This window comes from Prionailurus viverrinus, chromosome B1 (assembly GCF_022837055.1).
Source record: "Prionailurus viverrinus isolate Anna chromosome B1, UM_Priviv_1.0, whole genome shotgun sequence".
Taxonomy (NCBI): Eukaryota; Metazoa; Chordata; class Mammalia; order Carnivora; family Felidae; genus Prionailurus; species Prionailurus viverrinus.
In genome coordinates this window covers 160,288,287-160,306,981 of record NC_062564.1, presented here as the reverse complement: position 1 = coordinate 160,306,981, position 18,695 = coordinate 160,288,287, and the positions used below count along the sequence as shown (strand labels likewise).

General features: G+C 44.6%; 1 protein-coding gene across 1 annotated transcript in view; it reads right to left on the bottom strand.

Moving 5' to 3' along the window:
- The window catches only part of IGFBP7 (insulin like growth factor binding protein 7), a 73,676-nt gene extending 61,626 nt beyond the window's left edge, over positions 1-12,050 (bottom strand). Inside the window, exon 1 of the mRNA XM_047854911.1 lies at positions 11,516-12,050. Within this exon, the coding sequence (XP_047710867.1) occupies positions 11,516-11,990 (475 nt within the window). The 5' untranslated portion in view covers positions 11,991-12,050. The remainder of the gene's footprint in view (positions 1-11,515) is intronic.
- Positions 12,051-18,695: the final 6,645 nt, after the last annotated feature.

The following is an 18,695-nucleotide window of genomic DNA, read 5'->3' as shown; positions in this document are numbered from 1 at the left end:
ATACCCTCATCTTCTGCTCTCCACCCTATGCTGGGAGGTGGATGGCATCACTTTTCAGGTAGATGCAAAGAACCAACCTAAGTGGGTACCTTCCTGAGTCTAAGTATTCCCGTTTATAGTTAAGTGTTTTGATTTTTTTTAAACTAGTTCCTGCTGAGGTACATGTAAAAGCCAAAGAAGAGACACATGAATTGCAAGCAAAGAAGAGACACAAATTCCACAAGTCTCCAAAGTCAAGGATAATACCCAATATGTACCTAATAAATATTAATCATACTCTCCCTATGCCAATCTCAGTGATTTTGGTTCATATTCTTTTTTGTAGCCAATTATCTCCGGGTTTTTTGCTTTTTATATGAACCAAACAATAAAACACAAAAACATTTTCGATGTATGCAGGGAAGAAACAGACCAATCATTACTTAAGTGTCCTTTGAATCTAAAATGTCCTCTATACTTGAAAGGTGCTCTTAGGAAAAAAAAAAAAAGGGTGTGACATGAAAGATGGAAATACTCCATGTTGTAAAGCAAAGTGAACCCTCTGGCCAGCACCCTGGGTGGTTACTTGCATTTGACTCTGGGGTCTCAGAGATGGAGCACGGCTCTCTGCCCTGGAATCCTCGAAGAACAATAACAAGAGCTAGATGAAAGTTTCCAGGGATTTGGTTCTAAGAACATTACCCTGACATTTTGCTTGCAGAGTTCTAAACACAGGTTTCAGATCTAACTTGGAGATACACAGGGCGGTATTACATTTGGATTGGTCAAGTAAGACATAATGCATCACAGTCAAGGTGCTTATAAACTAACTCGTACCAGGGCTTATAATGCTAGGAACAACAAAAACTGAAATGAAACAGCATTTAATGAGACTTTTCTATGTGCCAGGTACCGAAGCTTTTCGTGTATTACCTCACTTAAGCTCCCAACAACCCTAAGTGGCAGACATTATTATTACACCAGTTTTGCAAGTAAGAAAACTATGAATCAAGGAGGTTTGGGTCACACAAGTAGTTAAGTGGCAAAGGGGGATTTGACTCATGTGGTCTGATTCCCAAGTTCACATCCTTAACCATTCTGCTGTATTTCCTCACTTGTATCAAATTTTGGCTGCTGGGTGACCAGAAATCATAAGAGTTGAAGACAACTGGTAGGGTCAGGCCTGGGATCGGCCTTGGAGACCTATCAAGCCCATGGTTATGGGGTTATGGCTGTCTCCCCTTCCTCCTGGACTGGGCCGGAGAGGGGCTCTACTGGGTTTGGAATAAGTGAGGATCCTAAAGTACCTGAAAAAACTTCAACCCAAAGCAGCATCAAGAAAAGAAGGGACAACCGTCTCCTGGATAACACCGACCTTTCAGAGGTAGCATGCCAACGTTTGGCTTATTTGCTATCTATGGGAGAATGCCACATGTGGTTCCTAAGTCTGGGGATGGAATTGGGGAGGCACACTGAGCAGTGTTCACCGTGTATCAAGTTGCTGGCCAAGCTCTGTAACTAACAAAGGGCTGGGACTGGAGAGAAAACCTCATTTCTTTGTGCTCAGGCAGGAGAAAGGGGCAGCATGCAATGATAGGCCAGGGAGGGAGGTGGGGGAAGAGAGGGGGGGAGGGGGAGGAGAGAGAGAGAAGAGGGAGAGGAAGAGGGAGAGAGGGAGAGAGAGAAAAGAAAGACGCCTCCAAGGAGGCAGGAGTGAGGGAGGGGCTGCTCACTTTCCCATATCACAACCAGGTCCAAAAGGCCTGCCCCTGCCCCAACAGTTCTCTTCTAGTGAACCAAAGCCTTGGTGGGGCACAAAGAGCTGAGCTGCATCAGCCTCTCCCGCCTGCTCCGCAGCGCTGATCTGAGGCACACCTGTGCACAGTGGGGCCTCTGGCTCCGAAGCTCTGGCCCATCAAAACTTGGCAGCTTCTTGCTCTCCGCCCCAGCCTGCCCTCTCCAGCTGGGCTGGGCATCTCTAATAAGCAGCCTCTCTGCATGGATCGCCTCGCCTCACCTCACCTCCTGTAACTCAGAGCGGCGCTGCTGCCTAAGCATTTCAAGCTCAGTCACATGCTCTACGGCTTCCTGGGGGGGGAAATTCCTTCGGAAGCCAGGGTTGCCCCGTAATTGCTGCAGCTGCTGCTGAAATCCACTTTTGGATTTCTGTTCCCGGAGCAGAAAGTTCTGAAAGCGCCCGTGGAGAAGGAGCAGGCTTTGCATCCCTGCAGGCTCAGGCTACCCAGACAAATTCCTAAAGCCTCATTTCTGTGTGGTCTCTTTCAAAACCTTCTGAATGTTCCCGGAGATCTATTTCTTGATAAATTTTTTCTCCCTTGCTTGGGGTCAGGCCAGAAGAGAGAACAGATGTCAGATCTAAAGCTTTCCCAATTCAACCACTTGACCACTGGCCAGCTAATCTGCCATGATGTAAATGAAATGTCTTTGAGCCTTTCTTGCTGGGGGGGTGGGGTGGGGTGGGGAGACAAGCCTCCAAAAAAGCTGGAGACGTCCCTGTTTCAAGAAAAACAACATGAAAGAACAGGGTGATTGAAGTCAGCTGCATTTCTGCCTGTTAGAATATTTAAGTGCTCTCTTTTTTCCTCTCAAAAAGTCAAAATGGATTATGCCGGAGTTCTCAAACCCCCACAAGGATTTTCCTTCTCTTGCACGTGATCACCTGACAAAATATATGCTTCAGTCTGTAAGTGGAGTAATCCCACAACGAATCCCAGCTCAGATGTGCAGTAAATATTATTATCCCAGCTGAGAAAACTGATGCCAGAGTGGTGCCAGGGTGGGTGTGTGCAGGGCTCAGTCAGCACTCAGAACTAAAATTTCAGGTGAAGGGGAACACTGGAGTGTGTAGACAGTTATCTTAACTGTCTTTTCACCTTCCTCACCTTACTCGGACTTACCAGAAAGCCTGGCAGATGATCAAACACCATAGAAACAAACGTTATGCTCCCAGAGGTCCTGCTTGGGAAAATATTCATGCTAGCTGCTCCCAGCACACCAGCCCTTCAAAAGCCTCTTGGCTGCAATTGAAGAGACTTTCCAATCTGGCCCTGGAAGGACTGCCACTAGACTGAGCTATCTGTACGCAGCGCCCCTTCGATACATTCTTTTAAGAAATATCATTCTGCGCTGCATGTAATAGGACATTTATTATAAGGTGAACCACAAAAAGCCAAGTAAACTAAGACATTAACTTTGTTATCATAAAGAATTTCTATTTTATGCTAAAAGAAAGAGCTCTTTTAGAGCTATTTATACAGGGATGTATCATATATCCCCGATCAATTCATCAAAAAGAAACTGTAAGATAAATGTATTAAGGTATTCTACAATGCACTATGTAGAGTTCTTGCTCCCAAAGAATTTACAGTCTAGTTAATAAGGACTCTTTACATTTGGTGCTGCACACTTTATAGTGATTTCATATCTGTTTTATACTCTGACATTCACAATAATCCTGTGAAGGAGTACACCAAACTGTGCCTTCATTTATTAAATGCATTACCCTGAAGTTTTGAAGGTGTTGCTTTTTCATAGTAAACTCTATTTTGAACATGTTGGCTTGTCCTTGGCCCTCTTGGTGTAAGTAAGTAACATCATACCACAGGAATGGGGCACTGTCTACACTGGGTTACTAGGTTTGTTTTATCTGGTCTGAACCTACCTACCTACTTTCCTTCCTTCCTCTTTTTTTTTTTTTTTTTCCGAGAGAGGGCATAAGTAAGCAAGGGGCAGAGAGAGAAACAGAGAAGCAGTGCTCAAGCTCACAAACAATGAGATCATGACCTGAACTGAAGACAGATGCTTAATGGACTGTGCCACCCAGGCGCCCTGGTCTGAACCTTTCTTTTCAGACACAAAAATGCTCTGCAACCTCAACGTGCTTTTGGACGCAGTCCATTTCTGGTTGGTTCCTCTCTCTGGTAACCCACTGCTTGGTGGAGGCATTGAGAGAGGTGGGGCTATTGCTCAATCCAGCTTTTTCTTTTTTGATTTTGGGGGCTTCAAGCCCAGTGCTGAGCCCAATGTGGGGGTTGAACTCACCACCCTGAGATCAAGGCCTGAGCTGAAGGATGCTTAACAGACTGAGCTGTCCAGGCACCCCTCCAGCTGTTTCTAATAACCTCACCTAGCTTTCTTTTGTAGAACGGTAAAGTCGATTCAACAAATTAGCTTTTTCTAAGGCACCAGATCATTTTGCCACTAATCCAACTTGAGAAAAAGAGTTCAATTATTTAACTCATCAATTTTAAGTAAAAATAAATAAATAAACATTTTCCCCCTCCCCCACATGTTATCAACCCTGGCTTTCTTCTACAGACCTCTTCACTTTCTTGTGTAGGCTTTGTGGGGGTAGTGGGGTGCTGGTCTTAACGGACCTGAAAAACCCACCCAGAACAGCCTTGGGAAAGCTTTCCTTAGCTATTTCTAGTCCCTCCCACCCACCCTCCTAAAGAGTAAAGGTCTCCCTGCGAAATCTTTAAAATTGCCTAATATAAGCTAACATTCATTTACACACACGTCTTCTTCCATCTCAAATCTAACAGTGCTGCCCTGGATCTAAATTACAAAAAAAGGTTACATTCATATGGTCCCTAGCTTAAAAGTTCTTTTGACGATAGTTCAGGGTTCCTTTTTAGTAAAGCTGCCAAAAACAAGATGTTGTCTTACAATTAAAAACACAGATGAGGTGAGATCATTTGTGGGGTAGCTTGAGGTAAAGGAAGCACTATAATCTTATCCACTGTGGGCAGGAATTTAGAGTGAAGGAAGGCTGGCCAGCCTTGGACTCCATCCAGGAGAGTTTTGTCGCTAAACTACCCAAAGAGAGCCTTATAAGGCAGTCTCTTGTAGAAGGCAAGTCTGCAGTAAACCGGAGAGCAGGCTCGTGGGGAAGGATGGAAATCCTATTTAGCGGTGTCAAATGCCTGATCAGCTCAATCATTCCATCTCACAGGCCCAGGGTATAAAAGATTTATAAAGTTATAACAACCTCTTCTACATGTTTCCTCTCCTCACTGAGGTGATCTCTCAGCTCCCCAAAGAGAATCTTTGAAACTGAATTCTCCAGACTCCCATGTGAGCATGTTATGGTATTCAACAGTTTTTACCAGCAAGTTCTTCCTACTGTGTATTCTAAATGTGCCTCATGGCTACTTAATTCCAGGCCTTTTAATTCCATCTCCTGAGGAACTGTAGAACAGTAGGTCAGGCACCTTCCACTTAATAACTAATTCCCAACCATGAAGAAACATTAACTTGTTCTTTGGATTATTTTCCTCCAAAAGAATCTTAAGTCCTTTAAGACCCCTTTGGCAAGGCTGCCTATTTTCTTTTCTAAAGCTTCTTCAGGTTTTCAAATCCTTACTAAAATGCAATGATTAAAACTAGGTAAACTAAAAATGAACCAGTGATTCACTTAACTTTCTAGAAGTTTCTGTGCTTAAGAAGGGCAAATGAGGCCAGAAAAAATTTTAAAGCATTTCTGTTGGTCTGGGGTGGACTTTTTGGGAGGTGACATTTTCTGTTTCTGATCTGAAAGCAGACGGAGGAATGGGAATTGTGGGCGAGAGAGGAAGAGCTTCCTGAAATGAGCAAGTGGGTTATAATTTGGGAGCAGGGCTAGCTAATGAGCAGAGGATGTGTGGGTACTTTGTAAGGAGTCATTTATAAGAAAAAAGCGCAGTACAATGGGCTTGTCTCTGCCAAGCAACACACAGCTTGCCATGGCAGGTTAAGAGCCCGGATTTGACAATGCTTCTAAGATCTGAGAAACGTAAGGTCTTGTGAAGAAGTCTAGGCAGCTTTTGCTGGGATTATTGTAACAGCCTCCTAATGGCAGTCTCTGACTGCAGTCTTGCCCCTCTTCCAATCCCATTCTAAGGGTGGCCAACACAGATTTTTAAAAAGCATAAATCCAATGTTATCACCGAATAGGTCCCTCAGCTCTGGTGATCACCTCTAAACTTCAATGCATCTAAACTTCTCCATCCTTGGGGTCAAGTGTTCAGCAGTCACCTCTGCTCTCCTGTTCTGTGAGGCAGCCCTATGGAACCATGTGCTATTCCTTCTGCTGCTAATGCTCTTCTCTCCATTCTAAGTCCGTTCCAACCCCCATGCTAGCTCTTCTCCAGCCAATTCCTTTACATCCCCATCTCAGGACCTTACTCTTCCAGGAAGTCATTCCTGGCCCTTTTTCTACAAGTTTGGGTTAAGGATCCCCCTCATCTGGGCTCTGTGGCCATCTTTATGGTATAACTGTTTACAAAGCATTGCATGGACTTCCGTTTCCCCCATCCCTGGAGATAAACCAGACCATTAGTAATCTCATTTAAGTTTCAAATCCCTATTCCAACTTTCAGTAAAGTTCTACAATTCTGGTACCAGTGGCAATGTCTTTTTCATGCCACCAAGCAATTCTTTGATAGCAGCTGTGCATCCTACTGTTCAACTCTTTTCTGACACTATCTACCTAGAGATAGTGTTAGATCACACAGCTCGGTCCCACAAGACTGCACTCCCACTTCAGATGCCTATCCCAAGTCCAGTTGGTCACCTGTGCTTCTGACTGGCCATAAACTGGGTTCCAACGACTCCCTCTCCTTGGTTCAATGGATTGCTAGAATGCTCACAGAATTCAGAGAAACACTTTACTTACAAAATTACCAGTTTATTATAAAAGGATGTAACTCAGGAACAGCCAGACAGGAGAGATATATAGGGCAAGGTATGGGGACGGGGGTATAGAGTTCCCATGCCCTCTCCAGGAGGGCCATTCTTCCAGCATTTCCACATGTACACCAGCACGGAAGTTCTCTGAACCCATCCTTTTGGGTATTTGTGGAGGCTTTGTTACATAAGCATGCCTTAATGATTCGATGACAATCATTGGTGATCTCCAGCCCCTCTTCCCTTCCAGGGGGTGAAGAGTAGGCCTGAAAGTTCCAACCCTTTAGTCATGTGGTTGGTTCAACTGGCAACCAGCCCCCAACCACAGTCCCAAAGTAACTCATTAACATACAAAAGACACCCCACCACTCTCCATACCTCGGAAATTCCAAGGGTTTTAGGAGCTTTGCTGCAGAAACGGGCAGGAAGATCACATATATATTTATTATTATAAATCACAATATCACAAGTTCATAACTCATTGAAGGACAGTAACAGAACATGGACATTTGAATGATAGGTTATCAAAATAAAATGAGCCTAAAATGAGCTTCTCAAAGAACAAATGTTTAAAGTCCATCAAATAAAACTAACGTCAAGAGTTCAGGGTAAGAGAGGAAGAGGAGTCAAACGTCAGATGTATTCCTGGGCCTAGACTTCAGAAAGGCAGAATATACAAGAAGAAAAGAGAACAGACAAGCAGGAGAGTCCACAGCCTGCATTTCCAAACAGGAAGGCCCTTTCTTACGTGGATTTCTTTGTTTAATCAACAAATATTTATAAAGCGTCCAATAGCCAGCTACTGTGTTTATAAATAATTATAAGACAGCGTCCCTCTTTTAGGATGCTCCTATGAGGAAAACAGACATCCAAAGAGCCCTTTGGTGGGGGTGGGGTGGGGGGGCACCTGGGTAGCTCAGTTGGTTAAGTGTCCAACTTCGGCTCGGGTCATGATCTCATGGCTCATGAGTTTGAGCCCCATATTGGGCTCTGCTGACAGCTCAGACAGAGCCTGAAGCCTGCTTTGGATTCTGTATCTCCCTCTTTCTCTCTGCCCTTCCCCTGCTTGTGCTCTCTATCTCTCAAAAATGAATAAACATTAAAAAAAAAAAAATTAAAAAAAAAAAAAAAGAGTCTCTTTGGTTTGTTCCCCTCCGCCTTTTTTCCCTTCCCATATATTCATCTATTTCACAACACTGAACCTTAACAACAACTCTGAGATAGGTATGATTATAATCCTTATATTAAGGGTGAGGAAACCCAGGCCCAAAGAGGTCAAATAATTTGCTTAAGGATCAGTAAGTGACAGTTACAATTCACACCCAGCGAGTTTGGTTCTAGAGCTCAGTGTCTTAACTATTCTGCTAGAATGCCTCTTGCTTATATACACACAGCATGTGTGCAATAAATATTGTTGAAAAAGGACTGGAAGCCTACAGAGAACTGAAAGACATCATTAAGGGGGTAGAGGGTAGGTGGAGCCAGGGGAGTCAAGGAGCTTCCTGGAGAAAGGGACAGGCCCTGATCTTGAAGGCCTAATGTTCAAAGGGCGGAAAGACAAGTGAGGGCAAGGGGGTGACTGTGAACAACAGCAAATAGCAACACTAACTGCGGCTGGACCATGACTGGGTTGGAGGGAAGAGGCCAAAAGAATACAGTTATGGTAAAGAGCCTCATTCGTCCTGATAAGTGGTTTGAATTTAGTTCTAGAAATGCTAAACACAGAGACTCTTAAAGAATTCTGGGGCACCTGGGTGGCTCAGTCATTAAGCATCTGACTTCAGCTCAGGTCATGATCTGATGGTTCATGAGTTCGTGTCCCACATTGGGTGAGTCCGCTTCTCTCTCTCTCTCTCTCTCTCTCTCTCTCTCTCTGCCTCTTGCTCACTTGCGCCCTCTCTCTCAAAAAATATAACAAAAAAAACAATGAATTCTGATTCCACAATTAAAAACTGTGAGGGAGAAGAAGAGGAGAGGGGACCCAAAGGGACCAATGTGGTTGAAACGGAATTGCCAAGAAGCTCAGATTTAAGGGACCAGGAACAAAAGGTGTTAATCAAGAATTGGAATAAAGGAGCACCATGTTCTCTTCCAACCATGAGATTTTAATACATATATCTCAGCACCTCTATATTAACTTTTTATTTTTTTTTAAGTTTATTTATTTTGAGAGAGGGAGAGAAAGAGAGAGAGCACATGCACAAGTCGGGGAGAGGCAGAGAAAGAGACAGAGAGAGAGGGAGAGAGAATCCCAAGCAGGTTCCACACTGTCAGTGCAGAGCCTGTCATGGGGCTCGAACTCACGAACCTCAAGATCATGACCTGAGCTGAAATCAAGAGTCGGACGCTTAGCCAACTGAGCCACCCAGGTGCTCCTATATTAACCCTTTATTAAACTGCATTGTCACATCCCCTCTTCCAGTTACTCATGACTTCAGGGACTTCAATAATGACACTAAATGCATGATGGTAGTTCCAACCTTTGAGATTATCTTTCAGACATACTTTCAAAAAGGTGGCTTTGCCTCTTATCACAGGTACAGAAAAAAAGCAGACTAAGTAAGATCTTTTCCCCAGACAGTGGGTAAGTGGTAATCTCAGAAAAGAAGAGGATGATTGGGAGTGTCTCCAGCCCCCCAAGGAAGGCACACAGGGAGGGGAGACTGCAACCTGTGTGGATACATTAATTAGCGGGACCAGATCTGTTCTGTGCATCCCCAGCTGTAGAACATCTAGCACAGTGCTGACACCAGCTATCTGCTCAATAAATGTTGGTTAGTGAGATCAGCAGGAATGTCCCCTTCCTCTCAACACTTGAGGAAGCATAACTTGAAATTCCTCTCAGGGTAGAAATGGCTGGAGGAACCTAGAAAACACATTTCCTATTCTTTGCAAAGCCCCAGTACTAAATGGCACAGAAATAAATGGCACTCTGTCAGATTTGCCTCTGTAGCTGTCAAAACACATCCACATCAGGAGAAATATATTAGGAGATACGGTTTTAGTCCCATTTGTCTCTGCTGTAGACAAGCACACTGGTAGACCTCACATTCTTTTCTGCTTTCTCTGACATTCTCCTACAAATGGTCCCAGGCACCACACCCCCATCTCTAGATTCAGACTGGGAAGAAAAGGCTAATTTTGTCAAGGTTTCCAGTTTTGGACGCTATTTCACTTAACATCTTCCTAAACAAAAAGAAAAACCAGGTCCACATCTTCAAGGGATTTGCAGTCTGGAAAGACACTGGGGAACGGGGTGTACATGGTAATGAGGTGATAGGATTAGTTCTCTACAACTATCACTCTCAAGATTTTATAATCCCACTGTGCGTTTAGAGACACAAATAGCAAGAGAGAAAAAGGGATAAAACTAGCTACGGGCTAGAACTGACAACAATGCTTAAACAATCCCCAAGCTAACCTTTGGCTGTGATAAGCAAGTCCCAATGATCTGGAAAGACTGTGGGGAAAAATTCCCCTTAGAATGTTTATAAGAAAATCTCAGTATTTGGAAGGAGTTTTTAAACGATGCACATTTCTCTTTTCAAGATATGACTGATAAATGAGATCCATAAAAACAAATGACTGTTTCTGTTGGAAAAGTATATGAATTATTTTGGGTTGTGATTTTCCAAGTTCAAGGTGATGATGGTAATATAAATAGTCCACAGTAAGTTACATGATTTAAAGCTTTCAATAGTGAACTCTGAAATGAGTGACATACGACCTATTAGAGTATGGGCTTCTGGGAAAAACTCTAAAAAAAGAACTATTTGGAAAGTGTGGAGAAAGTCTGAGCTGTGCTTAAAGAAGCAACTGCTTCTGTCATTTCAGGAGAACTGCCTCCCTCCCTTTTGCTGTGTTGGCTGGGGCTAGGAGAGGGACTGCCAAGGTTGGATCTCTCTAACATTTCCCTATGGAAAATGTTATTTCAGACAGAGTTAAAAATCTCCGAGGTTTTTTTCCCCTTACAAGTCCGGGCTCTTATTTATTTTCCCCTTTCATTTATGGCAAGTTTGGATCTGTCTGGAATAAAATAAATGATCAAACATAACCTCAAAGGCATTCCTGCCGAACAGTGCATCCTGGGGACGAATTACACACAAAAAAGGGACAAGAAAGAAAAACAAAATGGTCATAAGGTTCACAGTATAAACTACATCATAAAAACATTCTTCAAAGACTTTGCACTTTTTGCCCACAAATAATTAGCTAGTTAGATTATTGTTTGAGAATCTTTAATTTCCAGTAAGTGAATTACTTTCTCTAACATTAAGAGACCATGAAATCCAATTTTTAAAATTCTTACAATCTAGCCAGTTAAACGTGGGACAAATAACTTCTCTGACAGTCCTTTACTTTGTATTTCAGCGTCAAACTCTTCCCCCTTCACTCTTGATTTCACTTCTATATCCACACAAGCCAAGAAAGAAGGACGAGAAAATGACATCTCTGGGTTTCCAAAAGAATGGGGGCAGCTTTTGCTTATCGACTTGCCAGCTGTCAGTATGAGCTGGGTCGCGGGAGTCTTGTGGTGCCAGAAAAACTTTTCTATATATACACTCGCCCCGCAAAACCTCACTTCTTGGCGCACGCAACAAGCTTCCAAAATAAAACCCCGAGAGAGAGAGAGAGAGAGAGAGAGAGAGAGAGAGAGAGAGAGAAGAGGGGGCGTTGCCTATGCCTCCTAGCCTCTCAGAGGCGCCCAAATCCTCCCCTCGGATCCGTCTCCCGGATGCCCAGGGAAGTATCCCGGGGCACAACGGCCGAGTACGCCCCGCCGGGTCTGACCCGCGAGGGGGCGCGCGGCCGATGGGGCAGGGTTGGAAGGGAAAGCGCTCGTGCCCACCTTGCTCGCAGGTGCCCTTGCTGACCTGGGTGATAGCCTTCTCCCCGCGGCTCTCGGCCCTCAGGCTGGCGGCGCGCAGCTGGCACCCGCTGGAGTAGGTGATGCCGTCGCTACCGCACACCGGGTAGCGGCTCTTGCACACGCACACGCCGCTCACCCCCGGGCCGCCGGCTGCTGCCCCGGCTTTACCCTTCCGCCTCTTGCGGCTCTTCACGCACTCCATGCCCGGCGCGCAGTGCCCCCTGCCGGCGCCGCCGCCCCCGCACGGCTCGCCCTCGCCGCGGGCGCACACCGGGCAGCAGCCACAGGCGTCGCGGGTCTCGCCCAGAGGGCAGCCCCGCGGGGGCAGGGGCGGGCAGGCGGCCGGCTCGCAGGGGCCGCAGACGTCCGAAGAGGAGGAAGAGGAGAGGGGCAGGAGCAGGAGCAGCAGCCCGGCCGCGCTGAGGAGCAGGGCGCGCAGCGGCGGCCACTCCATGGCTGGGCGCGGAGGCGGCGGGAGCGCGAGTAAGCCTGATCCCGCAGGCTGACGTTTTAAACCCCGCGCCCCGCCCGGCCGGGCCGCGAGAGCCACACCCCAGGGCGGCGAGAGCGCGGCCGCCCCGCCCGCGCCGCGCCTCCCGGGACCGCCGGGCTCCAGCGCGCCCCTGCCGGCGGGGTGGGGCAGGGCATCCGCGCGGGCCCGGGAGGCTGGGTCTCCAGTGGTTCCCGCCCCTTAGCCCAGTGCACCGCTCCCCAGTCCCTCGAGGTCGCCGGCAAGGACGGCGGCTCCCTCAGCTTCTGGTTCCTCGCCCAGACAGTTATACTTCTTAACGACAACAACTTTGTGATTACCCTGTGTTTAATCTATTAAATTCTCCGTGGGCCTGGGAGACCTGAGTCCTAAATTACTCTGAAGTTTGGAAAGCTTTTTAAAGAACAAAACGCCACAGGGTGAGGGGGCGCCTGGATGGGTCAGGAGGTTGTACATCTGGCTGGGTTTTGGCTCAGGTCATGATCTGCTGGTCCTTGGGAACCAGCCCTGCATTGAGCATGGAGCCTGCCTGGGATTCTCTCTCTCCCTCTCTTTCTATCTCTCTCTCTCTCTCTCTGCTCCTCCCCCACACCGACTCAAAATAAATAAACATTAAAACAAACAAACAAACAAACAAAAAACCCCACATGGGGATTTGTGTCCCTGTTGGCCACAGGCCCGGTGTGGCCTTGGGTGCCAGGCTAAGAGGACAAATCATTGCCAACCACTCCTCTTTTGGGAACCTCATTAATTGACTCCTCCTCCAGTGCTTTTCTATGCCAAATCAAGTTTCAAGTGTGAGTACTGAATCCAGGAGAGAGCTGTTTCACCGTTTCATTGTCGTAGGTTCCTACTAAATTGTGTTGGAGCTCCATCAAACTTCTCCAGACAACAGGACACAGCTGGGTGTGCCACTGAGGCACCTGAAGAAATGGTAAACCCATGAAGTTTTTGATATTAAACACCTGACATTTCCTCCTCAGCCTTTCTGTAAAATGCTCTGCAAACTTAACCTTAAAGCCTCTTTTTCCAAGAGTATGCCCTTCAAATCCCTCCTATCCATTTAAATTCTTTACATTTTTATTGAACATACAACATTGCAATGTGCATGATTCTGCATGTCCTTTTAGTTCTCTTTTTTCTTAGCATAAATTCAAGGATTTGTAGGATTGCTAACTCAAAGTGTGTGATTCATGATGCCACCAGCAATATATGGCTGTCATTCTCACCAGCCTTACTAGCATTATTGTAAACTTTTTTGGAAATTAAATAATCATAAAATTTACTTGGGGGATAAAAGAAACAAGCACCTTTCAATCCAGAAAACCTAGCACTGCTTTTTGGCCTCTCCTTAGAAATATTCTGGAGAAGTGGCACTTTTTTTTTTTTTAAGGTCATATGTTGACATGACCATTTTTTTTTTCTTTTTTTTTCTTTTCTTTTTTTTTTTGAGAGGGAGAGAGAGAGAGAGAGAGAGAGAGACAGCGTAAGCAGGGGAGTAGCAAAGAGAGAGGGAGACACAGAATCCGAAGCAGGCTTTAGGCTCTGAGCTGTCAGCACAGGGCCCAACTTGGGACTTGAACTCATGGACAGCGAGATCATGACCTGAGCCAAAGCTGGATGCTTAACCGACTGAGCCACTCAGGCACCCTGACATGACCGTTGTTTATAAAAGGATGAAAAGTCTTTGGAGCAGAGTTTTCCTAAATATTCTTGCCTTTGTCCCACTATAAGAGATATAGTTTACATGACCCAGTGTAAGTCCCAAATTGAAACAAATGTGGAGTGAGCTCTGATATTTCCTGTTATGTTGCAACATTACGAACTCACTGGTAAAGGTCCACTAAGTTGATGATGACCCACTATAACTATCTATCATAGATTTAGGTTGCCTAGAAGCGGACCCTGAGAACAAGGATTCCAGTGCATATAGTTTACCTGAGAGGCCACATGAGGAACACCAGTTGCATGGGGTTTGGGGGTGGAGGTGTTGGGAGTGGGCAGAAAGGGAAGACAGACAATAAAGGTGCTTATTAAGTTAGCTCCCAGGTAGGCTATGCAGCCAGATGAAGCCTTCAGGCTCTACAAGTTTGTGGGTGGGTGGGAGGGCACAGGGGTATTCACAGCCACTGTATGCTGTGGTGTTTTGAAATCCTGCATTGGAGCCAGCAGTAAGGATGCAAGCATATGGGAACCCTCACTGTCCAGCAAGCAGAAGAGTGAACAGCATTCTTGTCACTGAAGAGGGCACCTGGGTTGTGTGATAGTGCCTATGTGGAGTACCTGAAAATAGGAACAGATGTGGTTATTCAGAGGAAGGAGAAAAGGCAGGAAAATAGAGCCTTTACAAAGAAATTTGACAACTTCTTGCTTCCAAGAAAGAAGATACTGTCACCTATTCAGCTTCAGTTCTAGTGAGATGAAAAGCCTAGGTATGGAGAAAGGATTATATCATTTGCAAATAGAGAGAATTTTATACTTCTTCCTGTTTAATCTTGATGCCCTTTATGATTTTTTTTCTTGCCCAATTGCTCTGGTTAGAACCTCCAGTATAATGTGGAGTCAAAGTGGTGAGAATGAGCATCCTTGTCTTGCTCCTGACCTTAACCTTAGAGGGAAAGCTTTCAGTCTTTCACCATTAAGTACAATGTTACCTGGGAGTTTTTCACAGATGGTCTTATCAGGTTGAGGAAATTCTTTTCCATTCCCATTTTGTTGAGTGCTTTTATCATCAAGAATTAGAATTTTGAATTTTGTCAAATGCCTTTTTTTTTTTTTTGCATCTGTTGAGATGATCAATCAAGATGTATTTTCTTCTCTTGATATGGCATATTACATTAATTGATTTTTTGAATGTTAAACCAAACTTGCATTCCTGGGATAAATCCCCATTAGTCATGATGTATAATCCTTTTTTATATGTTTCTGGATTTGGTTTGCTAGTATTTTGTTGCAGATTTTGGCACTTATATTCACTATTAGACTGTAGTTTTCTTTGTTGTCTTTGGTTTTGGTATCAGGGTGATAGTGGCCTCAGAATGAGTTAGGAAGTATTCTCGCATCCTCCGTTTTTGTTTTTGTTTTTTTTCCAAGAGTTTCTGAAGAATTTATTTTAATTTTTCTTTAAATGTTTAGATTTCACCAGTGAAGTCATCTGGGAGCAGGCTTTTCTTCATGGACAGTGTTTTGTTATTAATTCAATCTCTTTACTTGTTACAAGTTATTAGTTTGTTAGGGCTGCAATAAATATAAATAAATAAAATAGGACAGATGAGGCGGCTTACACAACAGAAATGTATTTTCTTACAGTTCTGGAGTCTGGAAGTCCAAAATCAAGGTGCTGGGAGGGTTGGTTTCCTCTGAGGGCTATAAGGGCAAGATCCTCTCCCTACTTCTCACAAGGTGACACCCACAAAAGAGTAAGCACCCCCTGCCTCACTAAACAAGACTGTTACTTTAACTAAATAAAAACTTGAAAAAGAAGAAAAAAGATTGCTACTTTAACAATTATTTCTATTACTCGTGTCTGCCCTTCCTACAGATAAGATTTATTGAGATAATCATAGAATTGTTCCATCCAGAGTGAACTCCTGCTTCCTTAGACCTTCCCCAAAATTACCCAAGTCCAAAACCTGTAATAGGTTCTTTTTAACACCTTCTTACTGAGACATCACCCAGTTCCATATGGAGTCCATTCTGTCTTGCTACAATGAGGAATAAAGCCAACTTATTACTTATTTGACTACAGGTGCATTCTTGGTGGCCTTTGGATAAAGGGCCATGAGAGATTTGCCCTCCAACTCCTTCTCTTCTATTCTCCTTCAGTTCAGCATTCCCCCACCCCAACCCATAGCACATTCCAAATCCCTTTGCCACTGGGTTCATGTATCTGGCAAGCACCCTGCTTGGTAGGGCATCTCCAAGACTTCTCAGTCCAGCAAACTTCAATGACATCTGTGGGAAACTCATGGTTCCACGTAGCCTGCCCTGCTGTGTCCCCCTGGGCCCTGCCTCCTCAGCAGATATCTAACTGGAAAATGGAATGTTTGTTTCCCTTTATTGAAAACACCACAGACATGTTGTCTTTACCCCCTCACTTGGCTTCTTTGGGTGGTAGGGGGCAGGCATGGGAAGGGAGGGGAACCCTCCTACATCCTCCACTAGGCTCTCATTCATTCCGAACATGCTTATAGAGAGCAGGGGTTCGTGAGCCAGGTTGGGTCGATTATGGCCATTTAGCACTGAGGAACATTCTGCACCAGTTCTTGGTGGCTCTTTTCTCAAATGTGGGGACACATAGCATCTGTAGTTTTAGTTTGTGGATCCTAGCTCCATTTCCAGGCACAGGAAAAATTGTTCTATTTAACAGTCCGTTACAATAGTTCTTCATCATCTTTAACATCATTTAATTTTCTCCTCCTCTCTCTCTCCCCCTTCATCACCATCAGTAAGTAGATTGTCAGATGGTGGGATGGGGTGTGGATGATTATCCCAGCCCAGATAAACAGCACATGAGAAGGATGAAGCCAGTGGAAATCATTTTGTCACATTCCAACAACTGAAAGAAGTCCAGCATAGCTGAAACAAGGTGTGCATGGAGAGAAATGCAGGAAAATGGGGAGAAAAGGCTCTGGAAAGAGGGCAGATATGAGATGACTGAGGGTTTTGCACATCATGCCCAAGACTTTGAACTGGAGCTTATAGATGGCAGTGAGTTGTTGAAGGAGGCAAGGGAGAGGCAAGATCAGGTTTGCAGTGTAGGAAGGTTAATACAGAAGAGAGGAATGAATTCCAATAGGGACAGACTTGAAGAAGGAGTGAAATTTCCACAAAGTAGGGGCTACCTTTAGCCTTTGTAATGTCCTTAAATAAATTAGAAAAAAAAGCTCCCCTACTGGGCAGATACAGTACAGAGGGTGCATGACTTGGCAAGCAGACTGTGCCTTTGTGCCAAGAGGAAGTCACCTCTTCCTTCTGGGAGGAGGACCTAGCCTGCACCAAAATACATAGCCTAGCAGGTGAAGGGAAGGCTGAATTCCAGCCTTGCTCGCCTCTTGTGTCCACACTGCACAGCCTTACATCGAAGCCCAACCTGGTGCCAACATTGTGTCTGACACAGAATTTGCATTCAGTTAACACTTTGAAAAAGTAAATGAGAGAGAGAAGTAAATGAGAGAGAGAAGACAGTTGGGTAATGACTACTGCCCACGACAACCACCATACGGGCAGGAATCAATGAGGGCTTGAAGTGAGGCGTGGTGATGGGAAGGAAGGGAATGGACTGTATCATTTGTTGTCCATCTTGGACACTTTTGTGAGCAAAAGGGAGCACTGTTCATAATTATGCTGCAACAACTGACCTAAATCAGATCGACCTGGACAACGGGGACATGTGGTCACCCTAGATAGAGGGGACGGGGTGGATGAGTGGTCTTTAAGATGTAGAACATTCAGGTTTTGGAAAGTGACCATGACAGGAAGTCAAGAGGACCCTCAAAATTTCTTGCATGGAAAACTTGGTGGAAGCTGGTGCTGAGGCAGGTTTGTATTGATGGAAGATAATGATCTTGATTTTGGACATGCTGATTTTTTTTAAGAGTAGAATTTTTAAAGTTTATTTATTTATTTTGAGAGAGAGAGAGCACAGGAGGAGCAGAAAGAGAGGAAGAGATTCTCAAGCAGATGCAGGGCTCAAACTCACGAACCATGAGATCATGAGCTGAGCTGAAACCAAGAGTTGGATACTTAACCAACTGAGCCACCCCTGGATGTGCTGATTCTTTATAAAACCAGGTCTACTCTTTTTCTTTTTAATTTTTCACCTTAAAAAAATTTTTTTTAATGTTTTTATTTATTTTTGAGACAGAGAGAGACACAGCATGAGCAGGGGAGGAGCATAGAGAGAGGGAGACACAGAATCCGAAACAGGCTTCAGGCTCTGAGCTGTCAGCACAGAGCCTGACATGGGTCTCAAACTCACGGACTGTGAGATCATGACCTGAACTGAAGTCGATGCCCAACTGACTGAGCCACCCAGGTGCCCCAAAACCAGGTCTATTCTTCATGGACCGTTCTAGAAAGGGAAGTGGGGGGGAAGCCTCCCTAGTGATCATATCACATTGTCATAGAGACATTGCAAGAAATTTGACTTAGAGCCAGCCCTTGATGTTGGTTCTCTCTGTATATGTGAAGTCCCTCAATGATAAAATCTCATAGTTTAATAAAGTACAGAAACCACTTTCTTATCAGCATTCTATATCTGATCTCTTAAAAGAGCTACAGCTATGCAGGGAAATAGCTAATGATATAATTGAAAAGGCATTAAAAGCCTATAAAATTCAATATTAGAGACACAGAACTTGAAGGACTCTCTAGAGGTCATTTAAAGCTAGGTGATGTCGGAGCATGCCATTAACCCTGACGGTAAGTCATCAGGGGCACAGAGACACCTGAAGGACTTTTAGAGATCATCAAGGAAGATGGTCTCTCTCATATTATGCTGTTATGACAGCCTTTCAGAAGGTCACCTCGTAATAAGCTAAGTTCCAAATACACACAGTTGCAAAGAAAATGTAGGTTTATGCTCTAATCCTCACTATACCAGATATATCACTGAAGCTGTTAAATCCCTAGGAGCTTCATTTTCTGGCTTAAAATCCATTATTTTAC